The sequence below is a fragment of the Chiloscyllium plagiosum genome, chromosome 17 (assembly GCF_004010195.1).
Source record: "Chiloscyllium plagiosum isolate BGI_BamShark_2017 chromosome 17, ASM401019v2, whole genome shotgun sequence".
NCBI classification, from domain to species: Eukaryota; Metazoa; Chordata; class Chondrichthyes; order Orectolobiformes; family Hemiscylliidae; genus Chiloscyllium; species Chiloscyllium plagiosum.
Genome location: NC_057726.1, coordinates 72,171,409 through 72,198,585, shown reverse-complemented (window position 1 = coordinate 72,198,585; position 27,177 = coordinate 72,171,409). Strand labels below are relative to the sequence as shown.

At 44.4% G+C, this 27,177-nt stretch overlaps 1 protein-coding gene across 1 annotated transcript in view; it reads right to left on the bottom strand.

Moving 5' to 3' along the window:
- The window catches only part of LOC122558656 (septin-7-like), an 82,407-nt gene that overhangs the window by 9,094 nt on the left and 46,136 nt on the right, over window positions 1–27,177 (bottom strand). The window contains exons 7-11 of the mRNA XM_043707455.1: window positions 18,782–18,874; window positions 14,439–14,535; window positions 5,212–5,263; window positions 1,062–1,187; window positions 219–354 (exon numbers count right to left, since the gene is read on the bottom strand). Of these exons, the coding sequence (XP_043563390.1) occupies window positions 219–354; window positions 1,062–1,187; window positions 5,212–5,263; window positions 14,439–14,535; window positions 18,782–18,874 (504 nt within the window). The remainder of the gene's footprint in view (window positions 1–218; window positions 355–1,061; window positions 1,188–5,211; window positions 5,264–14,438; window positions 14,536–18,781; window positions 18,875–27,177) is intronic.

The window sequence follows — 27,177 nt, the reverse complement described above, 5'->3', positions numbered from 1 at the left end:
GGGGGGCGGGCGGGCGAGGGGGGGGGCGGGCGAGTGGGGATCGTAAGAGGGCCAGTCACGAGTGCGAGAGAGATGCAAGTGAGAGAGAGGCACGCGAGCGAGACTGAGGAGAGCCTGAGAGAGAAAAAGAGACTGAGGGGAGAGAGAAAGAGGTTGAGGAGAGAGAGAGAATAGAAGTGAGGTCGAGTCAAAGACGACCAATGGGTGCAATGTCGTACCTCATTTTCAGAGTCCTTCAGCTTCTGCTTTTTCTCTTTAACCTTCATCTCGAAGACCTGCTCCATCTCTGTCTCCATTTTCTTCATTTTGGCCACATGCTCCCGACGTTCATCCTCCATTTCAGCCAATGGACTCCTGCCATTCAACATGACATGTTAGGGTGAGTTCACCCACAGTGCACAGAAAACCGCCCAATACTCCCCTCGCACTGTCCACAGGTAACGTCCCCCAATACCCCCCTCGCACAGTCCACAGAAAACATCCCCCAATACTCCCCTCACACAGTCCACAGGAAACATCCCCCAATACTCTCCTTGCACAGTCCACAGGAAACCCAGCCCAAACACTCCCCTTGCACTGTAATTCCCCAGGAGATATTCAAGAATGGTCACAGTGCTGTAAAATCTGATTGGCTGTCTGGCTGTTGTTTGACTGGACCATGTGCTAACCTCCCAATTCTAGTACAAGCCTCTGGGAGATAGTGTGGAGGTTGCCCGGGTTGGCTGTGCCTCTGCAATTTCTACTGTCAGGTAGTGTGCCTGCTTCATACCTTTGCTGAATTTTCGGGAGCTGCTCATTACAATGGAGTTGCTTGCTGCAGCCATTTCAGAGAGCAGTTAAAAGTCAACATTACATTGGGCCAGGGAACGTGTTGGTCTGCTGAATTGTTTGCCAAGATGACAGCAGATACAAGCAAATGTGCGACATGCTTTGCGGAAGTTGAAGAGTCGCTCATACCTCAATTTGCTTTACTCTGCACCCAGTTAGATTTAGTGATAGACTGTGTTAGCAGCTCACCTCTGGAAGGACATGAGCTCACAAAGGTCCATTATAAGACTGACCTAGTGAGGGGTCCCTTCGTCTTACTGGCATCGATCCCATTACCAGTCACTGCAGCCAACTTGCGACTCCGGTAATTCTCATAGTGGACGTTGTTGGTGATATCTTTCAGATCTTGCATGTGTGTCCTGTGATTCAAAAAAAAGCACAATATTCAGATTACAGAGATTCATAGAGATGTACAGCATGGAAAAAGACTCTTGGGTCCAGCTCATCCATGTCTGCCAGATGTCCTAAATTAATCTAGTCCCATTTAGAATCATAGAACCCCTACAGTGTGGAAGAAAGCTATATTGGCCCATTCCCATCCACACCCTATTCCTGTAACCTTGCATCTCTTTTCCCCATGGTTAATCTAGCTAGCCTACACATCCCTGAACACTATGGGCAATTTAGTATGGACAATCCACCAAATGTGTACATCTATGGACTGTGGGAGGAAACTGGAGCACCCAGAGGAAACCCACGCAGACACGGGGATAATGTGCAAACTCCACACAGTTGCCTGAGGCCTGAATTGAACTCAGGTCCCTGGTGCTGTTAGGCAGCAGTGCTAGCCACCGAGGCCATTTACCAGCATTTGGTCCATATCCCTCTGAACTCTTCCTATTCATATACCCATCTAAATACCTATTAAATGGGCAGCACGGTGGCACAGTGGTTAGCACTGCTGCCTCACAGCGCCAGAGACCCGGGTTCAATTCCCGACTCAGGCGACTGACTGTGTGGAGTTTGCACGTTCTCCCCGTGTCTGCGTGGGTTTCCTCCGGGTGCTCCGGTTTCCTCCCACAGTCCAAAGATGTGCAGGTCAGGTGAATTGGCCATGCTAAATTGCCCATAGTGTTAGGTAAGGGGTACATGTAGGGGTATGGGTGGGTTGCACTTCGGCGGGGCGGTGTGGACTTGTTGGGCCGAAGGGCCTGTTTCCACACTGTAAGTAATCTAATCTAAAAAAAAAATGTTGTAATTGTACCAGGCCCCACCACTTTCTCTGGCAGTTCATCCCATACAAGCACCACTCTCTGCATGAAAAAGTTTCCCCTTAGTTCCCTTTAAAATTAGATTAGATTAGATTACATTACATTACAGTGTGGAAACAGGCCCTTCGGCCCAACAAGTCCACACCGACCCGCCGAAGCGAAACCCACCCATACCCCTACATTTACCCCTTACCTAACACTACGGGCAATTTAGCATGGCCAATTCACCTGACCCTGCACATCTTTTAGACTGTGGGAGGAAACCGGAGCACCCGGAGGAAACCCACGCAGACACGGGGAGAACGTGCAAACTCCACACAGTCAGTCGCCTGAGGCGGGAATTGAACCCGGGTCTCAGGCGCTGTGAGGCAGCAGTGCTAACCACTGTGCCACCGTGCCGCCCAAAATCTTTCATCTCTCACCTTAAACCTCTATTAGTGGACTCCCCTACCCTGGGAATAGACCATGACTATTCACCATATCCATATCCCTCTGTTAGGTCGCCCCTCAGTAATCGAAGTTCCAGGGAAAACATCCACAGCCTATTCAGCCTCTCCTTACAGCTCAAACTCTCCAAACGTGGCAAAATCTTTAAGTCTTTTCTAAACCCTTTCGAGTTTAACAACATCTTTCTTGGAGACTAGAACTGAATGCAGTATTCTAAATGTAGTCCTGTATAGCCGCAATGTCACCACTCAACTCCTATACTCAATGCACTGACCAATAAAGGCAAGCGGACCCAACACCACCTTCACTACCCTGCCAACCTGCGACGCCACTTTCAAGGAGCTCTGAGCCTGCACTCCAAGGTCTCCTTGTTCAGCAAAACTCCATAGGATCTTACCATTAAGTGCAGAGGTGGCACGGTGGCTTAGTGGTTAGCACTGCTGTCTCTCAGCACCAGGGACTTGGGTTCGATTCCAGCCTCGGGCAGCCTCCAGCCTGTGTAATGTTTGCACATTCGCCCCATGTGTACGTGGGTTTCCACCAGGTGCTCCGGTTTCCTCCCACAATCTCAAAAGCTGTGCAGGCTGGGTGAATTGGCCATGGTAAATTACCCATAGTGTTCAGGGGTAAATTGCCCATAGTGTTCAGGGGTGTGCAGGCTAGGTGCATTAGTCAGGGGTGAATGTAGAGTAATAGGGTAGGGGAATGAGTCTGGGTGGGTTGGTGTGGATTTGTTGGGCTAATGGCCTGTTTCCACACTGTAGGGATTCATCTATAAAGTCCTAACCTGATTTACCTTGCCAAAATTTAGCAACTCACATTTATCTAAATTAAACTTCATCTGCCACTCTGATGTAACCTTCTTGGCTGTCCACCACACCAAAAACTTTGATGTTATGGCAAACTTCCTAACCATACCTCTAACATTCACATCCAAAGCACTTATAAAAAAGCCACCCAGGGAGAGCAGATTCCCCACGCACCACCACCACCACCAACCACCCAGAGACAGGAGCTCCTCCAATCACCACCCACCCAGAGACAAGAACTTCCCCACTCACCACCACCCACAGACAGGAGCTTCCCCACTCACCACCACCCACCCAGAGACAGGAGCTTCCCCACTCACCACCACCACCACCCACCCAGAGACAGGAGCTTCCCCACTCACCACCACCCACCCAGAGACAGGAGCTTCCCCACTCACCACCACCCACCCAGAGACAGGAGCTTCCCCACTCACCACCACCCACCCAGAGACAGGAGCTTCCCCACTCACCACCACCCACCCAGAGACAGGAGCTTCCCCACTCACCACCACCCACCCAGAGACAGGAGCTTCCCCACTCACCACCACCCACCCAGAGACAGGAGCTTCCCCACTCACCACCACCCACCCAGAGACAGGAGCTTCCCCACTCACCACCACCCACCCAGAGACAGGAGCTTCCCCACTCACCACCACCATCCACCCAGAGACAGCAGATTCCCCACTCACCACCACCACCCACCCAGAGACAGGAGCTTCCCCACTCACCACCACCACCAATCACCCAGAGACAGGAGCTTCCCCACTCACCACCACCCACAATCTAGAGACAGGAGCTTCCCCACTCACCACTACCACCCACCATCCAGAGACATGAGCTTCCCCACTCACCACCACCACCACCCACCCAGAGACAGGAGCTTCCCCACTCACCACCACCAACCACCCAGAGACAGGAGCTTCCCCACTCACCACCACCAACCACCCAGAGATACAGAACTAGGCAAAATGAAGACCTTATTGCACATGTCATGTGATAGATACAACCATATTAGTAAATGGGAAGTAGAAAACCGATTAGCGACAATGGAGATCCAGTGGATGTAGCATACGTGGTTTTCTAAAAGGTATTCAAAGGGGTGCTGCACCGGAAGGTAAGGGTCCTGGGAGTTTGAGCATATTATTCAGGATGGAGACTAATTAACAGAGGCAACAGAGAATTGAGACAAATGGGGCATTTTCAAATTGGTTGTTAAGTAATGGAGTATCAACACGGTCAGTGCTCAGATCTCAGCTTTATACAATCTATGTTAATGATTTCAAAGAAGAATCTGAAAGCAATGTTTCAATGTTTACTGTGAAGGGAAGCTGAGTGTACGCTCTGAGGAGGACATAGGAAGGTTGACTTAGTCGGCAACAAGGTAGCTGTTGAAGTATAATCTGGGGAGATCAGAAACATAGAATACTTAAAGGCTTGGAAGTTTCAGGATTTGGGTGTACTCATACAAGGAACGTGGAAAGTCAGCATGCAGGTACAGCAAGCAGAAAAATAAATGGCACATTGGTGTTTATGGCAAAGGAATCGGTGCACCCAGAATAAAGAAGTTTTCTTCAAATTGTATGGACCTTTGGAGAGACCACACTTGGAATATTACGTGTAGTTGCAGTTTCCATATTTAAGGAAGAATATATTTCAATGAAGTTTCCCTCGATTGGTCCTTAGGATAAGACGGTTGCCCCACAGGAAGTGTATTGATGGGACACACACAAAGAGATTGCTTTCATTTTGTTGGTGAATCTAGAACATGGGGGCAGAATCTAAGGATAAGGAGACAATCATTTAGGACAGAAATGGGGAGCAGGATTGACAAGTGTACTCCCACTCCTACTTCTTGAGATATAAGAAGAATCAGACAGCAAGAGCAAGGTTTATCATTGGTCAGCGAGAGGGTTTACCTGATCAGCATGTTGCGCAGGAGAGAGAAATCACAGTGCTCTCCATTTTCAACTGGAAAAGATTGGAAAAAAGAGCAAATGTTAACAACTTCAGTCCAGAGAAAGCCTCATACATCAGGACACCAAACACCTCCACAACATATCCACCACAACCTGAGAGACTGCAGTAGATGGCGACACACACACCCCACCCAGAGAGACTGCAGTAGCTGGCGAGAATCAACCATGTTCACAAATACTTTGGCTTGGAGTACATCTACTGTTTTGCTGCAATCGCTCTCTTCAAAGGTGTGTGCCCTTCATCTGATGCCAATAATGGCTCGCACCTCATCTTTCACTACCAACCTCAAACCACATCCTCCCCACTGCCCTGCCAATCTCCCCTTCAGAACCTCTCAATCACCATCTGTGCACCAGTCTTTGCACACAGGACCATCCTAAGAGTCTCTATGTGTGCTCCCATTACAGGCTCTCTTGGATCCCACACCCTGTCTTGAGCTCTCTCTAACCCCACTCACTCCTTTGCGACTCTCTGCTCACAGCTGCTCAGAGTTCTCACCTGAGCTGACACCAGCCCTCCTTCCTGACTCGTCGCTGGCTCTCTCTGCAATAGCAATTTCTCTACAACTCACTATATCCAACTGGACATTCAAAGTTGCATGTGTTATCACATGACAGCTGAGACAGAAATACTACTGCACTGTGTGGAATATGACAAGAGGCTGTAAAATCTGGTTCTGAAGGGGGTAAAACACTGAATTACTGCTCAGTTAGGACAAGATAAACATATGTTGTTGTAGTCTCTTAGACTGACTCTGTAAACACTCAGTAAGCCTGACATCAGTCATTTTGAAATGAGATGCAAAAACAAACAGGAAAAATAAAACCATGTGCCAGTAAAATAAGATTTCCATTTTTATCTCTCATTTGAAATGGTATGCGGTTTTCAGCCAGTCACTGTTCTTCAACGCTGAAATGGAAACTGCACTTGATTCAGCACTCAGGTAGCAACCTTGAAATTGAATCTTTGTCATTTATGGACATGTTTCTGACGTTCTGGGCTGCACCACGTTTGGGAAATTCAACATCTACAGTTGTGGTGTCATCAAACTTAGTCAAACAGATTCCAGGTTGTCTGTATGAGACATTTGTGTGGAGATCTCAGATAGATCGACAGGTGTGAACTTATTAAAAATAGTTCAGTGGGAGTAGCTGATGTATACAGTTAGCTGGTTATGTTGCAGCTTTTTTGAATTGTAACAACAGTTCACAAGGGTTCAACAATCTGGTTCTGAAGGGGGTAAAACACTGAATGCACAGGATTGCAACTATTAAGTAACTATTCATCAATGTCAAACCAGATCTCTGTACACTGATTATATACAGAGAACGCTGGAGAAACTCAGTCAGTCTGCATCTGTGGAGGAAGATAAAGTAAATTTAGAGTGGCACGGTGGCTCAGTGGTTAGCACTGCTACCTCATAGCACAAGGGACTTGGGTTTGATTCCAGCCTTGGTTTCCTGTGTGCGCTCCGGTTTCCTCCCACATCCAAAGACGTGCAGGTTAAGCGAATCAGCCATGCTAAATTGTCCCATAGTGTTCAGGGATGCATAAGCTAGGCGCAATAGTCAGAGGAAATGTAGAGTAATAGGGTAGGGGAATGGACTTGGGTGGGGTACTTTTTGGAAGGTCGGTGTGGACTTGTTGGGCCAACTGGCCTGTTTCCACACTGTAGGGATTCTATAATATAAATGAAGAGTCATATCAGACTCAAAACATTAATTCTTTTGGTCTCCAGAGCTGCCAGACCTGCTGAGTTTGTCCAATATTCTCTGCTTTTGTTTCGGATCTCTAGCATCCTCAGTACTTGGCTTATATTCCCAAGGTATTCATATTATTTCACTGTTTGATATTATGATTTGGAGGAGCTGGTGTTGGATGGGGTTGTCAAAGTTAAAAATCACCCAACCCCAGGTCCAACAGGTTTATTTGGAAGCACTAGCTTTCGAAGCGCTGCTTCTTCATCAGGTGGTTGTGGAGCAGGACCATAGGACACAGAATTTATGGCAAAGGTTTACAGTGTCATGCAGCTTTAAAAGTGCTGCTCCTTCATCAGGTGGTTGAAGCAGTGCTTTGAAAGCTTGTGCTTTCAAATAAACCTGTTGGACTATAACCTGGTGTTGGGTGATTTTTAACTTTGATGGATGTTAATCAGACCAATGTATAAGACAAGTGGCACTGACATACAAGATTGTAAACTTCTTTTCTGAAGTAACACTGACAGCTTTCTGAGGCTGGCCTGTAGAACTAATACCACCATACTTACCTCCAAGGATAGGAAAGAGCTCCCGTCTTTCCAATGGAAGCATGACGAGTCTCCACCATTTGCCACTGCCTCACTGAGCACGTTGCAGTTGGTCCAATTGGAGTACCCGGCTGTGCACTTGGATCCTGTGTGGACCAGCTTGTGGGATTATTCGCAGATATTTTTAATCTGTTCTTACAACTATCTGAAGTCCCCGCTTGCTTCAAGAAGATCACCATGGTCAAAGAAAAACCATGCAGTTGTCTCAATAAATACCGCCTGATGACTCTGACCTCCATAATTATGAAGAGATTAGTCATGGATCACATCAACTCCAGCCCACCAAATTGCCTTGATCTTTTGCAACTCACCTATCAATGCAACAGGTCCACAGCAGATGCCACCTCGCTGGTTCAACACTCATCCTTGGAACGTATGGATCACAAGGATATCGGTCAGACTCCGACTTATTGACTACAGTTCCTCCTTCTAAACAAATTAATCTCCAAACTCAGAGACCTAGGTCTCAGCTCCCATCTCTGTAAATGCAACAGGTCCACAGCAGATGCCTACTATAATCCTTACACACTCATGACTGGCCAAATTCTTCTACTGCTCCATTTACAAATTTGCTGACAACACCACTACTGTAGATTGGGACCCAAACAATGACGAGACAGAATGCAGGAAAGAGATGGAGTCTTTAGCGACAAGGTATAAAGCCAACAATCTCTCCGTCAACGTCAGCAAAACAAAAGAACTGGTCATTGACTTCAGGAGGCAGAGTGCAGAGCATGCTCCTTCTGCAAAAATCAGTGATGCTGAGATGGAAAGGGTCGAGAGCGTCGAGTTCCTTGAAGGGATGATCACCAACAATCTCTCCTGGTTCACCCACCTCAACACGATGATCAAGAAAGCACAGTGTCTCAACTTCCTCAGAAGGCTAAGAAAATTCAGCATGTGCAGAAGGATTTTTACCAATTGTTATAGATGCACCATAAAAAGTATCCTATCCAGGTGCATTACACCATGGTATGGCAACTGTTCTTCCAAGACAAGAAACTACATACAGTCATTAACACAACTGAGTCCATCATGCAAATCAGCCATTGATTCTATCCATACTTTTTGCTGCCTCAGAAAAGCAACTAATATAATCAAAGACCCCCTCACCACCCAATTATACTCTTTTGACACTTCCATTAGGCAGAAGGCAGGAAAAAAATGAATATACATGTAAACAGATTCAAGAACAGCTTCTTTTCTGCTGTTAATTCTGATCTCTCTCTACAGCTATATTACTGCATTCTGCACTGTTCTGCTACCCTGATGCACTTTGTATGATATGACCTGCCTGTATAGCACATGAAACAATGCTCATTGTATCTTGGTACATGTGACAATAATCAATCACAGAAAATAAGTGCAAGATACTATTTTTCAGTTATAGAGTCATAGAGATGTACAGCATGGAAACAGACCCTTCGGTCCAACCTGTCCATGCCGTCCAGATATTCCAACCCAATCTAGTCCCACCTGCCAGCACCCGGCACATATCCCACCAAACTCTTCCTATTCATATACCCATCCAAATAAATATTGCAATTATACCAGCCTCCACCACTTCCTCTGGCAGCTCATTCCATACATGTGCCACCCTCTGCGTGAAAAAGATGCCTCGTAGATCTCTTTTATATCTTTCCCCTCTCACCCTAAACCTATGCCCTCTAGTTCTGGACTCCCCCACCCCAGGGAAAAGACTTTGCCTATTTACCCTATCCATGCTCCTCGTAATTTTGTAAACCTCTATAAGGTCACCCCTCAGCCTCCGATGCTGCAGGGAAATTAGCCCCAGCCTGTTCAGCCTCACCCTATAGCTCAAATCCTCCAACCCTGGCAACACCCTTGTAAATCTTTTCTGAACCCTTTCAAGTTTCACAACACCTTTCCATTAGGAAGGAGACCAGAAATGCACGCAATATTCCAACAGTGGCTTAACCAATGTTCTGCAACATGACCTCTCAACTCCTGTACACAATACTCTGACCAATAAAGGAAAGCATACCAAACACCTCCTTCACTATCCTATCTACCTGCGACTCCACTTTCAAGGAGCTATGAACCTGCACTCCAAGGTCTCTTTGTTCAGCAACACTCCCTAGGACCTTACCATTAAGTGTTTAAGTCCTGCTAAGATGTGCTTTCCCAAAACGCAGCACCTCGCATTTATCTAATTAAACTCCATCTGCCACTTCTCAGCCCATTGGCCCATCTGGTCCAGATTCTGTTGTAATCTGAGGTAACCCTCTTGGTTGTCCACTACACCTCCAATTTTGGTGTCATCTAACTGTACTAACTGTACCTCTTATGCTCGCATCTAAATCATTTTTGTCATTTACATAAAGTGGAGAACCCAGCACCGATTCTTATGGCACTCCACTGGTCACAGGCCTCCAGTCTGAAAAACAACCCTCCACCACCACTCTCTGCCTTCTACCTTTGAGCCAGTTCTGTATCCAAATGGCTAGTTCTCCCTGTATTCCATGAGATCTAATCTTGCTAATCAGTCTGTCATGCGGAACCTTGTTGAACACCTTACTGAAGTCCATATACATCACATCTACCGCTCTGCTCTCAATCCTTTGTTACGTCCTCAAACAACTCAATCTAGTTTGTGAGACATGATTTGCCACACACATAGCCATGTTGACTATCCCTAATCAGTCCTTGCCTTTCCAAATACATGTACATCTTGTCCCTCAGGATTCCCTCCAACAACTTGCCCACCACCGGTGTCAGACTCACCGGTCTATAGCTCCCTGGCTTGTCCTTTCCACCCTCCTTAAACAGTGGCACCACGTTTGCCAACCTCCAGTCTTCTAGCACCTCACCTGTGACTATCTATGATACAAATATTTCAGCAAGAGGCCCAGCAATCACTTCTCTAGCTTCCCAGAGAGTTCTAGGGTACACCTGATCAGGTCCTAGGGATTTATCCACCTTTACCCGTTTCAAGACATCCAGCACTTCCTCCTGTGTAATATAGACATCTTGCAAGATGTCACCATCTATTTCCCTACATCTTCCATATCTATATCTTCCATATCCTTTTCCACAGTAAATACTGATGCAAAGTACTCATTTAATATCGCCCCCATTTTCCGCGGCTCCACACAAAGGCCGCATTTTAATCCCTTCATTCACCTCTGATCTCTGTACACTGATAAACATATTGGTGCTTTTGTTAAAAATGGGATGTGCCATTTATTACCCGTCTGTAGTTGGCCCTGAGAAGGTGGTGAGCTGTTTTCTGGAACCACAGCCTAGACCACAATGCTGCTCGGAAGGGAATTCCAGGATTTTGACTCAGCAACAAAAGAACAGCAATATATTTCCAAGTCAGGATGGCTTGAAGGGGAACAGGAGGTGGTTTTCCATGTATCAGTTGCCATTGTTCTTAGAGATGGTAGTGGTTGTGGGTTTGGAAGGTGCTGTCTCAGCAGCAACAATGAATTTCTGTGGCACACGTTGTAGATGATATATACTGTTGCTACTGATCATCAGTTGTGCAAGGAATTAATAGCAACAGGTGTAAGCCATTCAGCCCTTGAACCCATTTTGCCATTCAATGAAATTATGGCCGATCTGTGGCCTAATTCGATATACCTGCTTTTGACCCACAATCCCTTTGTTTAACAAACATTCACAAAATTATCCCCCAATTCCCACTGACTGCAGTTTTCATAGGGTTCCATGATGCCACACTTGATCAAAGATAGCTTTGATATCAAGGCAGTCACTCTCACCTCACTTCTGGAATTCTGCTCTTTTGTCATAAGGAACAGGAATCAGCCATTCAGCCCATCAGATTTGCTCCATTCTTCACTGAATTACAAACTTGTTACAGTGCAGAAGGTGCACTCTTAAAATGAACGTCATTACTTAACGCCAATCTCCTGCATTTTCCCCATACTTACACCCACTACTTCTATCCAAATAATTATGGTAACACATAAGACAAGCACAGCAGTGCCCTGGTATCTTGGCTGTAAATCAAACACACGTGAACAAACAGAATCAGTAAGATGCAGAAAGAGGCTATTCAGTCCATTCGTGCATACGCCAGTTCTATTACCTAGATCCTTTCCCCCCATATCCCTGTACACTATTTCTATCCAAAGACCCACCCCAATGCCCTCTTGAATGCCTCAGCTGAGCTTGCCTCCAGCATACTTCCAGGCAGTGTACAGGTCGTTCTGCTATAATGCGCATTTCGCTAACATGAATTTGCTATAACACGACTGACAAATTGAGGGCACTGTTTCTAAAGCGCGAAGTTTTAAAACATGTATTGGTTATAATGGGATCATGGTCCCATTAGTCTAAATGGTATTATGTAATTTTCTTATAACACAGAATTGCACAAAAACATAACCACCGCATTATAGCAGAACTGACTGTACTCCATTTACCTAATTACTTGTGTGAAAATGTATTTTTGGTCATAACATTTGCATGTTATTCGAAATCTATGGCCTCATTCTTTTTACAGATAGAGTTTCCTCCTTTGTCACAATGGCCTGAGCAGCATTTGCCTCCTTTGTAAAGTCAGATGCAAAATGTATTTATTTGACACCATAGCAATGCTCCTTGTGTAAATCCCTTTTTTGTGGTTGTTCATCAGCTCTGCTCCTGTTGTAACAACTCTTACTATGCATATGCCTGTAGAAGACTTTGGGATTTCTCTTGATGTTAACTGTTTGCCTTTTCTCGTAATTCTTCTTTGCTTCTCTTTGCAATCAATACGATCCTAGTTGATCGAGCACTTCAGTGCCTTTTCTCCACATAATCCAAAGAATCTATTCCTTTGTACCACCGACGGATTAGTAAACACCAATCTCAGACCAATACTCTACACCTGAGCTTCCACAGCCCCCTCTGCTGGAGAATTCCAAAGGTTTCACTATCCTCTGAGTAAAACAAATACTTCACCTCATTGTGTTCCTAGTGGTCTCCCCCTTACTTTTAAATTCTGGCCCCTGGTTCTAGACCCCCAAAACAAGACCCCCATCTATCTGCATCCACCCTGTGTAGCCCTTTAAATATTATGCGGGTTTCAATAAGACCAAAGACCCAGTTTGCCCAATTTCTACTCTGAACAGCCTTGCCAGCCCGAGAACAAGTCTGGTGAACCTTCATCGCATTACTCTATGCAAGCCAAAACTGCTCATAGTACTTCAGGAGCTATGTGCAACCAAGCTACAATACAATTGATGCAATTACCTCTCCACTCAAATCCTCTTGTGATAAAAACCAAAATACCATTAGCCTTTCTAATAGATTGATGCACCTGCATATTAGCCCTCAGTGACTTATCAACAAGCACACCTTTGTACATCGACACTTTCAGCCTCTTCCAAGTGGATAATCTCACATCTTCCACATTACATTTCATGTTTTCAATTGATTTCATTGCTCACCATCACAAATGTGGTTCAGCGCCATTATTGACTGTGCTGACCACAGCTGGTAGACTGAGTCAGTGGCAGGGAACAAAGTAGCAAGAGGGCAAACCCACATAAGTTTGACTTCACCAGTCTACCTGTCACAGAGATAGACTGTCCATGCCTGAGCTGAGTGGGATAGATTTCAAACAGATGTATCAACTCAAAACAAGGTATCCATGATGAGCTGATGAGCATCAGCTGCAATACTGGACTTAATCTTCATCTCAGATAAAGCAGCTGATTTGTCTGTCACCCCAGCCACCATGTTCAACATCCACTCTCTCTGCCATTGATGCTCAGTAATAGGAACATGTATTATTTACAAGATTCACTGCAGAAATTCACCATGGCACCTCAGTGAACACCTTCCAAACCCATGAACACTTCCATTTAGGAATAAACATGCAAGTTCCCCTCCAATCCCCACAGCATTCTGATTTAGAAATTTAGCACTGTGGGTCCATACAGTCAAAATGAATTCTTGAATGTAATTTGAGTTTGCATATGCCTATAGCCAGGACTGCCCAGCAAGACTTCAACAATCCTGATAGTAACCATAAAATAGAGGGGGGACCCAACTTGGAAAAATGTTGGTATTGAGTGGAAGATGTCAGCTTGGAGTCTTAACGTGCAGATGCCCTGGTGTGGAGGCCAAGGAGGAGCTTACAAAAGCTGTTTGAAAGTATGATTTGCAGGAGGCTCTGATGAAGCTTACAGGCATTCAAAATCAAAACTGAGATGGAAACAGTTAAAGAACTCAGTTGGAAACAACTGCTTAGGATATAACAGTCACTCGGGAGTGAGGAGGAAGGGAGTGATCATGATTGGAGGCCTGATCCTGAGAAAGGAAGGAGGGTCGTGACTTTTTTAAAATATTGTGTCACTGGCTGGACCATTTATTATCCATCCCCAAACTGCCCAGAGGACAATTAAGAATCACTCACACAATGAGTGGTCTGGAGTCACATGTAGGCCAGAACAGGTAAGGATGGCAGATTTCCTTCCCTTAAGGACATTAGTGAACCAGACTGGTTTTTCCTGACAATCCAGCAATGGTTTCATGGTCATAATTAGACCTTAATTCCAGATTATTACTGAATCCAAATTTGACCATCTGCAAAGGTGGGATTCGAACCCAGGTGCTCAGAACATTACCTGGGTCTCGAGATTAATAATGTAACAATAATACCTGTAGGCCATTGCCTACCCCTGACTGAATGCCTGGTCCTGAGGGGGAAGTAAAGGGTGGGGTGGGGAGTGTCATAACTGAAGGTCTGGTCCTGAAGTCACAGACATTACATCTGGAAGAGTGGTGCTGTCTGGAGATGGTCCATGGGCTTGATTGCTGGTTGGTGCTTGGACATAATTATATAAAATGCTTAAATTCCAAAGCTGAAATCAACAGAACATTTACCTTCTGCAACTCCCCATGGATACTGGCGACCTCTAACCTTTCGCCCATTGACCTCAAAGACGAGAGTACTTCCAACGACTGCCAGTGGTACATGGTCCTACAGAGAGCAAAGATCATCATTACCCTCAATCTCTACTTGGTTACAGCAGAATCCGCAGCAGGGGCAATGGGGCAGAGAACACTGCTCTCAAAATCAAATCCTGGCTCCAGCTGTGGAATATCCATTTCAACATGGCTTCCAGTCATAGTCAGATCCACATCTCTGAAAATACGCCTGCTCAGTCGCAATATTAAGATTTATTCATGTTACTGTTAGGGTCAAGAGGAACAGCTGGTGAATATTAACTGTCTATGAGCACATACAGATAGGGGCCAGCTGCGACACTGCCGTGGGATGAAAGCAGAGAGATGCAGCAAGAGAAAAAAAAACTGTGCCTCGCTCCAAAGAAAAAATGTGCCTTGATTTCTCATTAGCTGTGTTGTAATCTACGTATAGTGGTAGCATAGGATGGTTCCCTACAGGTGGTGATTGGAAATTAAGATATCGAGACATAACATGACAATGTATGAATTACAGAAAATAGTTAAAGCCAAGTGTCATGTGTCGGGGCATGACTTTTCACCAAGGTTTGGAAATTTATTAAAAATTACGGAAAAATTTCTAATGACTTGGTAAATGAACAAGTCATAGTCAGACTTGAATAAATTTATAAAGCTGGAGAGATACTCCATAGAATATATAATGAAATTTAACAAGAGTTTGAGTGATTGCAAAATCTCCTAACTCAATTTTTGTCTTTAAATTATTTGACTGTGCTAAAGTGTGGAACATAGGTGGGTCCAGAGTATTAACTTCAGTTAGATTTTCAGAAAGAAAGATGCTTCAGAACAGATATCAGAGGCTTTACAAAAACTCCTGGGAAAACACTAATTTTTAGCAACCTTCTTGACACAAATGGCAACACAAAAAAGAGGATTCAATTGTAGCTGCATTTTGAGCCTGCCCATACACTGAACACAAGCGTCAACAGCAAAGAAGGATCATAACTAAAAGCAACTAAGATAAACACAACTTTGGCAGTTAGGACATAAGGCAGGAATCAGGAAACTACAAGGGAAGAATGAAGCCCAGGAATGCATGGGAATGGTGAAGAGTTTTTGGCTGTAGCTCGAGACATTATGATGCAATCATTTCCTGAATGGAACAGCGAGGTTTTCAAAATGAAGCTGCAGGAAAAGGGGGGAGGGGTCATATCAATCAAACTGAAGAAATTGTACTGGTCACAAGGAGGTGAATGCTCAAATTATAAAAATGCTGCTCGTCAGTGAATACATGCCCAAGGTGTGGAGTGCATTGGGTTAGAGCATTATCAAAATTCTGTAGATAATAAGGACGAAAGAAACATCAAGAGTTTGAGAGTTCTACCTGTTCAAGGTTGGGAATTACAACACACTTAAGTCAATGAAAACACGATAACTGTATGTAAAATAGCAGTGACAAACCACTTTATCAGCACAGGTTTGGTATCAAGTGAAATGGCCTTACTGTTGAGCAAACCGCCTATGAACAAAGCTCAAATAAAACTGGACATGAAACATGTCAAAGCAATTAATTTTGGGAGGTCAGTAGATTTTCAGCTTACACAATCTATAATTATTCCTTTAGTAAGGCCTAACTTTTCTAATCAAAATAGCAAAGAAATGTCATTGGCACTGGGCTTAGTAGTTGAATGGGACAAAAAAAATTATCTTAAAACTTCACCAACAGTTGGCCCAGCCATCTTCTCAAAAGTTAAAAACACTAAAATGTGTAGGAATAAGGGATTTAAACTGACTAAATTTTTTGAAGAGATCAGAATTAAATGTGATAATTGTGGGGGTTAAAAAAAGAACATCCTGTCCCATAATGAATCTCTCATGAGCAGCAGACTTCAATGAAGTTGTAGCAATGGATTTGAAGGTACGAGCTAAACTGACAAAGAGAATTCCAGCACCACTAATCCAGAACGAAACATCGATTTCGAAGCTCCTTGGAAGCTGCCTGAACTGCTGTGCTCTTCCAGCACCACTAATCCAGAATCTGGTTTCCAGTATCTGCAGTCATTGTTTTTACCTCAAAGAAAATTAACCGTATACTTCATAGATATACCAACTGAGTGCATCAATCTGCAATAACATATCAAAGAATAAAAAGGGATTGTGGAAAACATAATGAAACAATGGATAGGGACTGCAGTGGAGGCACTGGCTAAATTCCCAACTGAATGAGAAATTTCAAGATCCATGAAAAGGTGTGAACTTTGTGGTAATGAAGACAGCAGCAGAATATTCCTTCTGTAATGAAGTTTATCAGAAATTGATGAACAATAGACAAGATACAGCGGCTCAGTGGCTAGCACTGCTGCCTCACTGCACCAGGGACCCGGGTTCGATTCTCGCTTCGGGTGACTGTCTGAGTGGAGTTTGCACATTCTCTCTGTGTTTGAGAGTTTCCTCCGGGTGCTCCGGTTTCCTCCCACAATCCAAAGATATGCAGGTCAGGTGAACTGGCCATAGTGTTAGGTGCATGAGGTAAATATAGGGTAGGGGAATGGGTCTGGGTGGGTTACACTTCGAAGAGTAAGTGTGGATATTTCGGGCCAAAGGGCCTGTTTCCATACTGTAGGAAATCTAATCTAATCAATATCTCAGTAAGTTTTAGCAAAACTAACAATGGAAAAAGTGAGAACTGCAGATACTGGAGATCAGAATCGAAAGTGTGGTGGTGGAAAAGCACAGTAGGTCAGGCAGCATCCAAGGAGCAGGAGAATTGACGTTTCGGGCATAAGCCCTTCATCAGGAATGAGGCTTGTGAGATAGATAGGGAAGATAATGGACAGGTCAAGAGGGTGGTGCAGACTTGGAAGCTTGGCATTGGGAAAAGGTGAGGGGAGAGGAAATCCACATTGGTCCTGTGTGATTGCAGGGCCCAAGATGGTAGATGAGGTGTCCTTCCTCCTGGCATTGGTTGGTTAGGGTTTAACGATGGAGGTGGGAGGGGCAGTTGGTGTTCAGCTTTAGGGGTGGGGGGGGATTGGTTGGTGCGGGTGTCCCAGAGATGTTCTCAGCTTCTGGCTTGGACCCTGCATCCCCCACGTGATTAATGTGGATTTCACCAGTTTCCTCATTGCCCCTCCTGCTACTTTAACTCAGTCCCAAACCTCCAATTCAGCACTGCCCTCTTGACCAGTCCTTCGTCTTTCCCATCTATTGGCTCCACCTTCCTCTCCAACATATCACCTTCTCCGCGCCCTTCATCTACCTATTGCATTCTTACCTACCTTCCCCTCCCATCCAGACGAAGGGCTTATGCCCGAAACATTGATTCTTCTGCTCCTCGGATGTTGCCTGACCTGCTGTGCTTTTCCAAAACTAACAGTGGCATGGACAGAATGAAGAACTAACGATAAATTGTTGGGGGCTACAGTCCATATCAATGCTTGTTAGGTGAAATCCAAAAATCCTTTGGACATGAATAATCATCCCCATCTTGGGAGGAAACTACAATGAACTCCGGATTTTCTGAGCACGTCAATGCCTTAACGTGGGCTATCAAGGTCAGAGATTGTATGATGAAAGGTATGACCCTTCAAAGTATTGAAGATTAGAGGGACCTTTAGGCGTATTGCACAGATCCTTGAAGGTGGCAGGACATGTAGACTAAGTTGTTAAGGTGGCATTTGGGATATCCTTATTAGCTGAGGCACAGAATTCAACAGCAGGAAGGCTATGCTACAACTATGTAAGATGTTGGTGAGGCCATAATTGATGATATCATATTGAGGCTGACAGCAGTTGTGATCAGACCAACCTTGAAAAGCGTGTCTGGAATAACTGACTGACTGGACAAGAATAAGCAGACCAGAGACAGGAAAAGTATAGGTTATATCAAACAAACCTCCCTGAATGTTTGGGGTAACTAACATGGTTGAGAAGGGAGGAACTATTAGCAAGGTGACATAGTAAACAGTATAAATAGAAGAAGAGGGATTAATTGATCAGAAAAAGGATTCATCTTAGAAATAGATTGCTGTGCAGAGAGTGGCATGTTCTGTGTGTGTGTGTGTGTGTGTGTGGTTTAGTCAGTGCTATGTGGAGACTGACAAGCTGTCACTTCGGAGTGTAGTTTAGTCAGTGCTGTGCAGACAATAACATGCTCTGAGTGAGGTGTGTGGTTTAGTCAGTGTTGTGCAGACAGTAGCATGCTCTGAGGGAGGTGTGTAGTTTTGTCAGTGCTGTGTGGAGACTGACAACCTCTCACAGTGAGCTATGGATTTCTGCACACGATGAGAAAACCAATTTACCTTAAACTTCTTTATCAATTTATTATCTTCATCATCTTCAGTAACTGGAAATTCATAAATCTTAATGTTCTGCTCCTTGATCTCTTTCATTACCTGTTCAAAGAGAACAATATCTTAAACCTTGACATGGAGTCATAGAACCATGAAGATCTACAACACAGAGAAAGGTCCATTGGCCTATCACATCTGTGCCAGTCAAAAACAACCATCCAAGTATTATAATAGTGATTTTTGAGAAAATCTGTAGCACATGTTGATGATAATTCTGTAAGCTAGCTCACTGAGCTTGAAGGTTTGTATTCAGACGTTTCATCACCACACTCGGAAACATCACCAGTGAGTGTTTCTGGTGAAGCACTGGTGGTATGTCCTGCCTCTCTTTTTATAGGGCTTGGTTTCTTAAGGTGGGTGATGTCATTTCCGGTTCTTTTTTCCATGGGAAGGTAGATAGGATCTAAATCGATGTGTTTATTGATAGAGTTCTGGTTAGAAGGCCATGCCTTCTCACCCATTGACTTGTTAACAGAACACCTATGGGATCACCAAGGTCAGGGTTCATAGTGCAAGCAGTAATGCAGTAACCTGAACAAACTGCCCTCCCATCTATCCAACTCAAACTTTGGGTCTGCTTTTGTCACCTTTGTAATCACCAAATGGAACAAATTAGAGAAACCATACAACACCATCAACAATATCCTGACAGGCATAAAATTCACAAAAGAGGAGAACGACAGCAGACTCCCATTCCTAGGCGTGACCGCTGAACGTACAGTTAACGGAGAGCTTCGAAACCAGCGTCTACAGAAAAACAACAAACACAGACCAAATACTTAACTTCAGATGCAACCATCCCAACATTTACAAACAGAGCTGCATCAAGACATTATTTCAATGAGCTACATCACACTGCAGCACTCAAGAACTACAAAAAGCAGAAGAAAAAAGAAGTGGGCGGCACAGTGGTTAGCACTGCTGCCTCACAGCGCCAGAGAGCTGGGTTCAATTCCCGCCTCAGGCGACTCTGTGTGGAGTCTGCACATTCGCCCCGTGTCTGCGTGGGTTTCCTCTGGGTGCTCCGGTTTCCTCCCACAGTCCAAAAATGTGCAGGTCATGTGAATTGACCATGCTAAATAGCCTGTAGTGTTAGGTGAAGAGGTAAATGTAGGTGAATGGGTCTGGGTGTGTTACGCTTTGGCGGGTCGGTGTGGACTTGTTGGGCTTAAGGGCCTGTTTCCATACTGTACGTAATCTAATCTAAAAAATATCTATACAATGTTTTTAAGAAAAATGGGTACCCAATAAACAGTGGTGCTGGAAAAGCACAGCAGGTCAGACAGCATCTGAGGAGCAGGAAACTCTCTCCAGCCTAGAGGCTTCCTGCCTCTATTCCTGATGAAGGGCTTTTGCCTGAAATGTCCATTTTCCTGCTCCTCGGATGCTGCTAAACCTGCTGTGCTTTTCCAACACCACTCTGATCTAAACTCTGGTTTCCAGCATCTGCAGTCCTCACTTTTGCCTACCCAATAAACACAATCCACCAATTCCTCAAACAAACCCAAACAAGCAGACACAATGCAACCAAAAACTCTAGCCACATTACCTTACATCAAAGATATACCAGAAATGACTTCCAGCTACTCAGATCTCTTGGCATCATGGTAGCCCACAAACCTACGAATGCACTTAAGCAGGGACTAATGTACCTAAAGGATCCGTTAGATACTAACAGCAAAATTAATGTCATTTACAAGATACCATGCAAGAACTGTAAAAAAAAAAAATTACTTCGGATAAACTAGCAGGAAATTTGCCACCAGGATACATGAATATTAACTGGCCATCAAAAGAGACAACCCACTCTCACTAGTTTCTTTAAATACAGACAAAGGAGAGCACCACTTTGACTGGGGCAACACACATCCTAGGACAGGCGAAACAAAGATGTACATGGGAATTCTTAGAGGCATGGCTTTCTTACCAGCAGTCCATCAATAAACACATCGATTTCAATCCTATCTACCTTCCCTTGAAAAGAAAACTGGAAATGACATCACCCACCATAAGAAACCAAGATCTATAAAGAGAGAGGCTGGACATATCATCAACACTTCACCGGATACTCTGTGATGATGTTACCTAGTCATGCTGACGAAACATCTGAAAACAACCTTCAAGCTCAGCTAGCTAACTTGCATAATTATCATCCCGTTTTCCAGCACTTGCCCATAACCTTGTAGTGGCATCACAGGTGCACACCTAAAGACTTCTTAAATGTTACAAAGGTCACTGATACTACCATTCCTACAGGCAGAAAGTTCAAGATTCTCACCACCCTCTTAGGTGACAAAGGTTTTCCTCTCATCTCCTCTAAGCGCATTCTGCCCCCTTACCTTTAACCTCTTCCCCTTGGTCAATGATCCCCTCCAACAAGGAGAAAGTTTCTCCTTCTTAGTTTTCACAGTTCAGTCATGACCCCTCTCAATCTCCTCTTCTCTAAGGAAACAACCCACACTCTCCAATCTCTTTTCATAACATACTCTTCAGTCTAGGCAACATGCTGGTAAATCTCCGCTGCATTTTCTCCAGCGCTATCACATTCCTCCTGTATACTGTGGATTCCAGAATTGCACACAATTATTGTCTAACCAAGTCTTATGTAATTCCAGCATAACCCCCTTGTTCTTAAACACTCTACCTCAATTAATAAAGATAAATATATCATGTAACTTCTTAACCACATTATCCACTTGTCCTGATACCTTAAAGGACCACCAGATATGCAAGGTCCCTGTAAACTTTGGTGCTTCCCAGGGCCCCACCGCTCATGTATTCTCTTGCCTTGCTTGTCATTCTCAAGGGCATCACATCACATTTATCCAAACAGAATTCCATTTTCTGCTGAGCAGCCTGTCTATATCCTCTTGTAGTCTAAGGATCACCTCACTATTTACACCCACACAAATTTTTGTATAATCTGCAAACTTACGATCAACTCTTCTATGTTCAAGCCTAAATCATTTATATAAAGCAGAAACAGCAAGAGCACCAACAGTGATCCCTGTGGGGCCTGACTGGACACACACCTGCAATCAAAGACGACTCCTGAACCATTCCACTCTGCTTTCTGCTACTCAGTCAATTGTACATCCATTTTTCAAATCTCCTTGCAACCTAAGGGCTCTTAACTTCACAATCAGTTTCATGTGGGACTTTTTCAAAAGCATTGCTGGAGTCCAAGTAGACTACATCAAACTCAGTCAGATCGGTCAGAAATCACTTCCTCTTAACAAAACCGTGCTGACTGTTCTTAATTAATCACTGCCTTTCAAAATGGAGATTAACTCTGTCCCTCAGAATTGCTTCCAATAGTTTCCTCACCATAGAGTTAGACAGCGTGCCTAGTTTCCTAGTTTATCCCTTGCTCCCTTCTTGTATAACAGCACTTCATTGGTGAGATAGGAATTGAAATTGTTTGCAAGCATCCGTGCTATTTCCTCTCTTGCCTCACTCAATAACTTGGAGATCTAACTAGTTTTAAGCCTGTCAGGCCACTCAGAACACCTTCTCCGTTGATGCTAATCTCTTTAATTGTATCACAGACTATTTTCCTGATTTCTATAGCTATCCCTTGCACTTGTGAATACCAACATATGTTCAGTTAGAAGCCTACCTACATCCTCTGGCTCCAGGTACAAGTTACCACCGTGGTCCTTTAATAGACCCTATTCTTTCCCTCAATTCCCTTTTATCCTTATTGTACCTGTAAAACAATTTAGGACTTTCATTTATTTTGCCTGCCAGTATCCTTTCATGCCCACTTTTAGCTCTCCTAATCTTCCTTTCAAGCTTCCTCTTGCATATTCAATACTCCTCCGGAGTTGTGCTGCTCTGAGCACTTGGTACCTTCCAAAGGTTTCTCCTTCTTTCTCAATCCAACACTGTATATCCCTCAACATCCAGAGTTCACAGGATTTGATGGCTCCACCTTTCCACTGTTCTGTGACAGATTTACTTCCAGGTCCACTATGGCTAAATTATATCTGAACTTATTAAAAGCAGACTTCTTCCACTTTAGTATGATTTCGGGCCATCCTTGTCCTTTTCCAGAACAATTATGAATGTAATGAGTTTTGCTTCAGTATTCATGAGAGGGACCTTGTTGATAGTGAGAACACTGTGGACCACGTTGATAGGCTTGAACAGATTGATATTAAGAAAGTGGATGCACTGGAAATTCTGGGAAGCATCAAAGTAGATAAGTCCCCAGGGCCAGACCCGATATAATCAACGTTACTACAGGAAGCGAGAAGTGAGATTGTTGCGGCTGTGGCGATGATCTTTGTATTCTCACTCTCCATGGGAGTAGTACCGGCTAATTGGAGGGAGGCGAATGGTGTTCCTTTGTTCCAAGAAAGGGAATAGGTAAATCCCTGAGAATTACAGACCTGTCAGTCTAACGTCTATGGAAAGCAAGGTACTGGAAAGGATTCTGAGAGATAGGATTTATGACAATTTGGAAAAACATACTTTGATTAAAGATAGTCAGCAGGTCACGCCTCACAAGCCTTATCGAGTTCTTTGAGGATGTGACAAGTTGACGGAAGTTGAGCAGCAAATGTGCTGTATATGGATATCAGTAAGGCATCTGATAAGGTTCCCCATGGCAGGCTCATTCAGAAAATTAGGAGGAATGGGATACAGGGAAATTTGGTTGTCTGGATACAGAATTGGCTGGCTGAAAGAAGACTGAGTGGTAGTGGATGGAAAGTATTCCACCTGGTGGTCGGTAACCAGTGGTATCCTGCAGGGATCTGTTCTTGGGCCTCTGCTCTTTGTAATTTTCATAAATGACTTGGTTGAAGTAGTGGAAAGGTGGGTTAGTAAGTTTGCCGATGACACAAAGGTCGGTGGTGTTGTAGATAGTGTCAAGGGCTGTTGCAGGCTATGACAAGACATTGACAGGATGCAAAGCTGGGCTGAGAAGTGGCAGATGGAGTTCAACCTGAATGAATGTGAAGTGATTCATTTTGGAAGGTCGAATTTGAATGCTGAATACAGAGTTAAAGACAGGATTCTTGGCAGTTTGGAAGAAACAACCTGATCTTGGGATCCACGTACATAGATCCCTCAAAGTTGCCACCCAAGTTGCTGGTCTTGTTAAGGCGTTGTATGTTGTCTTGACTTTCATTAACAGGGGGATTGATTTTGAGTGTAAGAGGCACGTGGTTTTACTGCAGCTCAATAAAACCCTGGTTAGACCATACTTGTGTCCAGTTCTGGTCACCTTATTATCAGAAGGATGTAGCTGCTTTAGAAAGGATGCAGAGGAGATTTACCAGGATGCTGCCTGGTTTGGAGGGCATGTCTTATCAACAGAAGTTGAGTGAGCTCAGGCTTTTCACACGGAGAGAAGGAAGAGAGGTGACTTGATGGAGGTGTACAAGGTAATGAGAGGCACAGATAGAGTAAATAGCCAGAGACTTTTGCAGACAACAATCGTATCTGCATTACATAGAACATAGAACAGTACAGCACAGTTTGGCCCACAATGCTGTGCTAAGCATTTATCCTAATCTAAGATCAACCTAACCTGCACACCCCTCAATTTACTGCCATCCATGTGTTTGTCCAGCAGTCGCGTAAATGTCCCTAATGTCTCTGACTCTACTACAACCACTGGCAGTGCATTCCACGCACACAGAACTCTCTGCGTAAAGAACCTACTTCTGATATCTCCCCTATACCTCCTTCCAATCACTTTAAAATGATGACTCATGATAGCCATTTCTGCTCTTGCGAAAAATCTCTGGCCATCAACTCTATCCATTCTCCTCATTACCTTATACACCGCTATCAACTCACCTAGCTCCCTCAACCTCTCTTCATAAGACATGCTCTCCAATCCAGATAGCATCCTGCTAAATCTCCTCTGCATCCTCTCTAAAGTATCTACATCCTTCTTATAATATGCAGCCAGAACATATTCCCAGTGTGGTCTAACCAGGGTTTTATAGAGCAGCAGCAAACCTCACTGCTCTTAAACTTAATCCCTCTGTTAATGAAAGCCAAAACACCATATGCCTTCTTAACAACCCTATCAACTTGAGTGGCAACTTTGAGGGATCTATGTACATGGACCCCAACATTCTGCTGTTCCTCCACACTGCTAAGAATCTAGTCTTTAATCCTGTATTCAGCATTCAAACTCAACCTTTCAAAATGAATCTCTTCGCTGAACTAATGTATTACTTTCATCACTTGCATGAAATTTGCCAAGATATCTGCTCTCCTAAGCCTCTTGGACTGTTAGGAGGCCTACTGTACACTCCCTGCTATGTGATTGTTCCTTTCTGGTTTTTACGTTCAACCAATATTGCTTCATTTGAGGGCCTCCTAAGATGTCATCACTGCTTACTGCTGTAGTAGATTCCATGACCAAAATTGTGACACCACCTCCTCTTTTAGCTCCATCCTGGTCTCACCTGAAGGTCCTGTATCCTGGAACATTGAGCTGCCATTCTCTCACTTTTGGCAGCTGGCCTTCACCATCTTGCCGAAGCTCTGCAGCACTCTGGCTACACCTCACCACCTTCCTTTAACATACTTGTTAGAAGTTGTTAAACTGCACTTTTGATTGTCTGACCCATCGCCCTATATGGCCCGATGGTCTTAGTAAGAAGCACATCATAGAGTCATAGAGATGTACAGCATGGAAACAAACCCTTCGGTCCAACCTGCCCATGCTGACCAGATATCCCAACCCAATTTAGTCCCACCTGCCAGCACCCGGCGCATATCCCACCAAACCCTTCCTATTCATGTACCCATCCAAATGCCTCTTAAATGTTGCAATTGTACCAGCTTCCACCACATCTTCTGGCAGCTCATTCCATACACGTACCACCCTCTGTGTGAAAAAGTTGCCCCTTAGGTCTCTTTTATATCTTTCCCCTCTCACCCCTCTAGTTCGGGACTCCACAACCCCAGGGAAAAGACTTTGTCTATTTATTCTATCCATGCCCCTCAATTTTGTAAACCTCTATAAGGTAACCCCTCAGCCTCCGTCGCTCCAGGGAAAACAGCCTCAGCCTGTTCAGCCTCTTCCTGTAGTTCAAATCCTCCAACCCTGGCAACATCCTTGTAAATCTTTTCTTAACCCTTTCAAGTTTCACAACATTTTTCTGATAGGATGGAGACCAGAATTGCACGCAATTTTCCAACAGTGGCCTAACCAATGTCCTGTACAGCCGCAACATGATGTCCCAACTCCTGTACTCAATACGCTGACTAATAAAGGAAAGCATACCAAACGCCTTCTTCACTATCTTATCTACCTGCGACTCCACTTTCAAGGAGCTATGAACCTGCATTCCAAGGTCTCTTTGTTCAGCAACACTCCCTTGGACCTTACCATTAAGTGTATAAGTCCTGCTAAGATTTGCTTTCCCAAAAGGACCCAGCACTGATCCTTGTGGCATTCCACTGGTCACAGGCCTCCAGTCTGAAAAACAACCCTCCACCACCACCTTCTGTCTTCTACCTTTGAGCCAGTTCTGTATCCAAATGGCTAGTCCTCCCTGTATTCCGTGAGATCTAACCTTGTTAACCAGTCTCCCATGGGGAACTTGTCAAATGCTGTAGTGAAGTCCATATAGATCCCATCTACTGCTCTGCCCTCATTAATCCTCTTTGTTACTTCTTCAAAAAACGCAATCAAGTTTGAAAAACATCATTTCCCACGCACAAAGCCATGTTGACTATCCCAAATCAGTCCTTGCCTTTCCAAATACATGTACGTCCTGTCCCTCAGGATACTCTCCAACAACTTGCCCACCACCGAGGTCAGGCTCACCGGTCTATAGTTCCCTGGCTTGTCTTTACTGCCCTTCTTAAACAGTGGCACCACGTTTGCCAACCTCCAGTCTTCCGGCACCTCACCTGTGACTATCAATGATACAAATATCTCAGCAAGAGGCCTAGCAATCACTATTCTAGCTTCCCACAGAGTTCTCGGGTACACCTGATCAGGTCCTGGGGATTTATCCACCTTTAACCGTTTCAAGACACTTCCTCCTCTGTAAACTCGACATTTTGCAAGATGTCGCCATCTATTTCCCTAAAGTCTATATCTTCCATATCCTTTTCCACAGTAAATACTGATGCAAAATATTCATTTAGTATCTCCCCCATTTTCTCTGGCTCCACACAAAGGCTGCCTTGTTCATCTGTGAGGGGTGAAAATGTGTTGCTGGAAAAGCGCAGCAGGTCAGGCAGCATCCAAGGAGCAGGAAAATCGTCGTTTCGGGCATGAGCCCTTCTTCCTGAAGAAGGGCTCAAGCCCGAAACGTTGATTCTCCTGCTCCTTGGATGCTGCCTGACCTGCTGCGCTTTTCCAG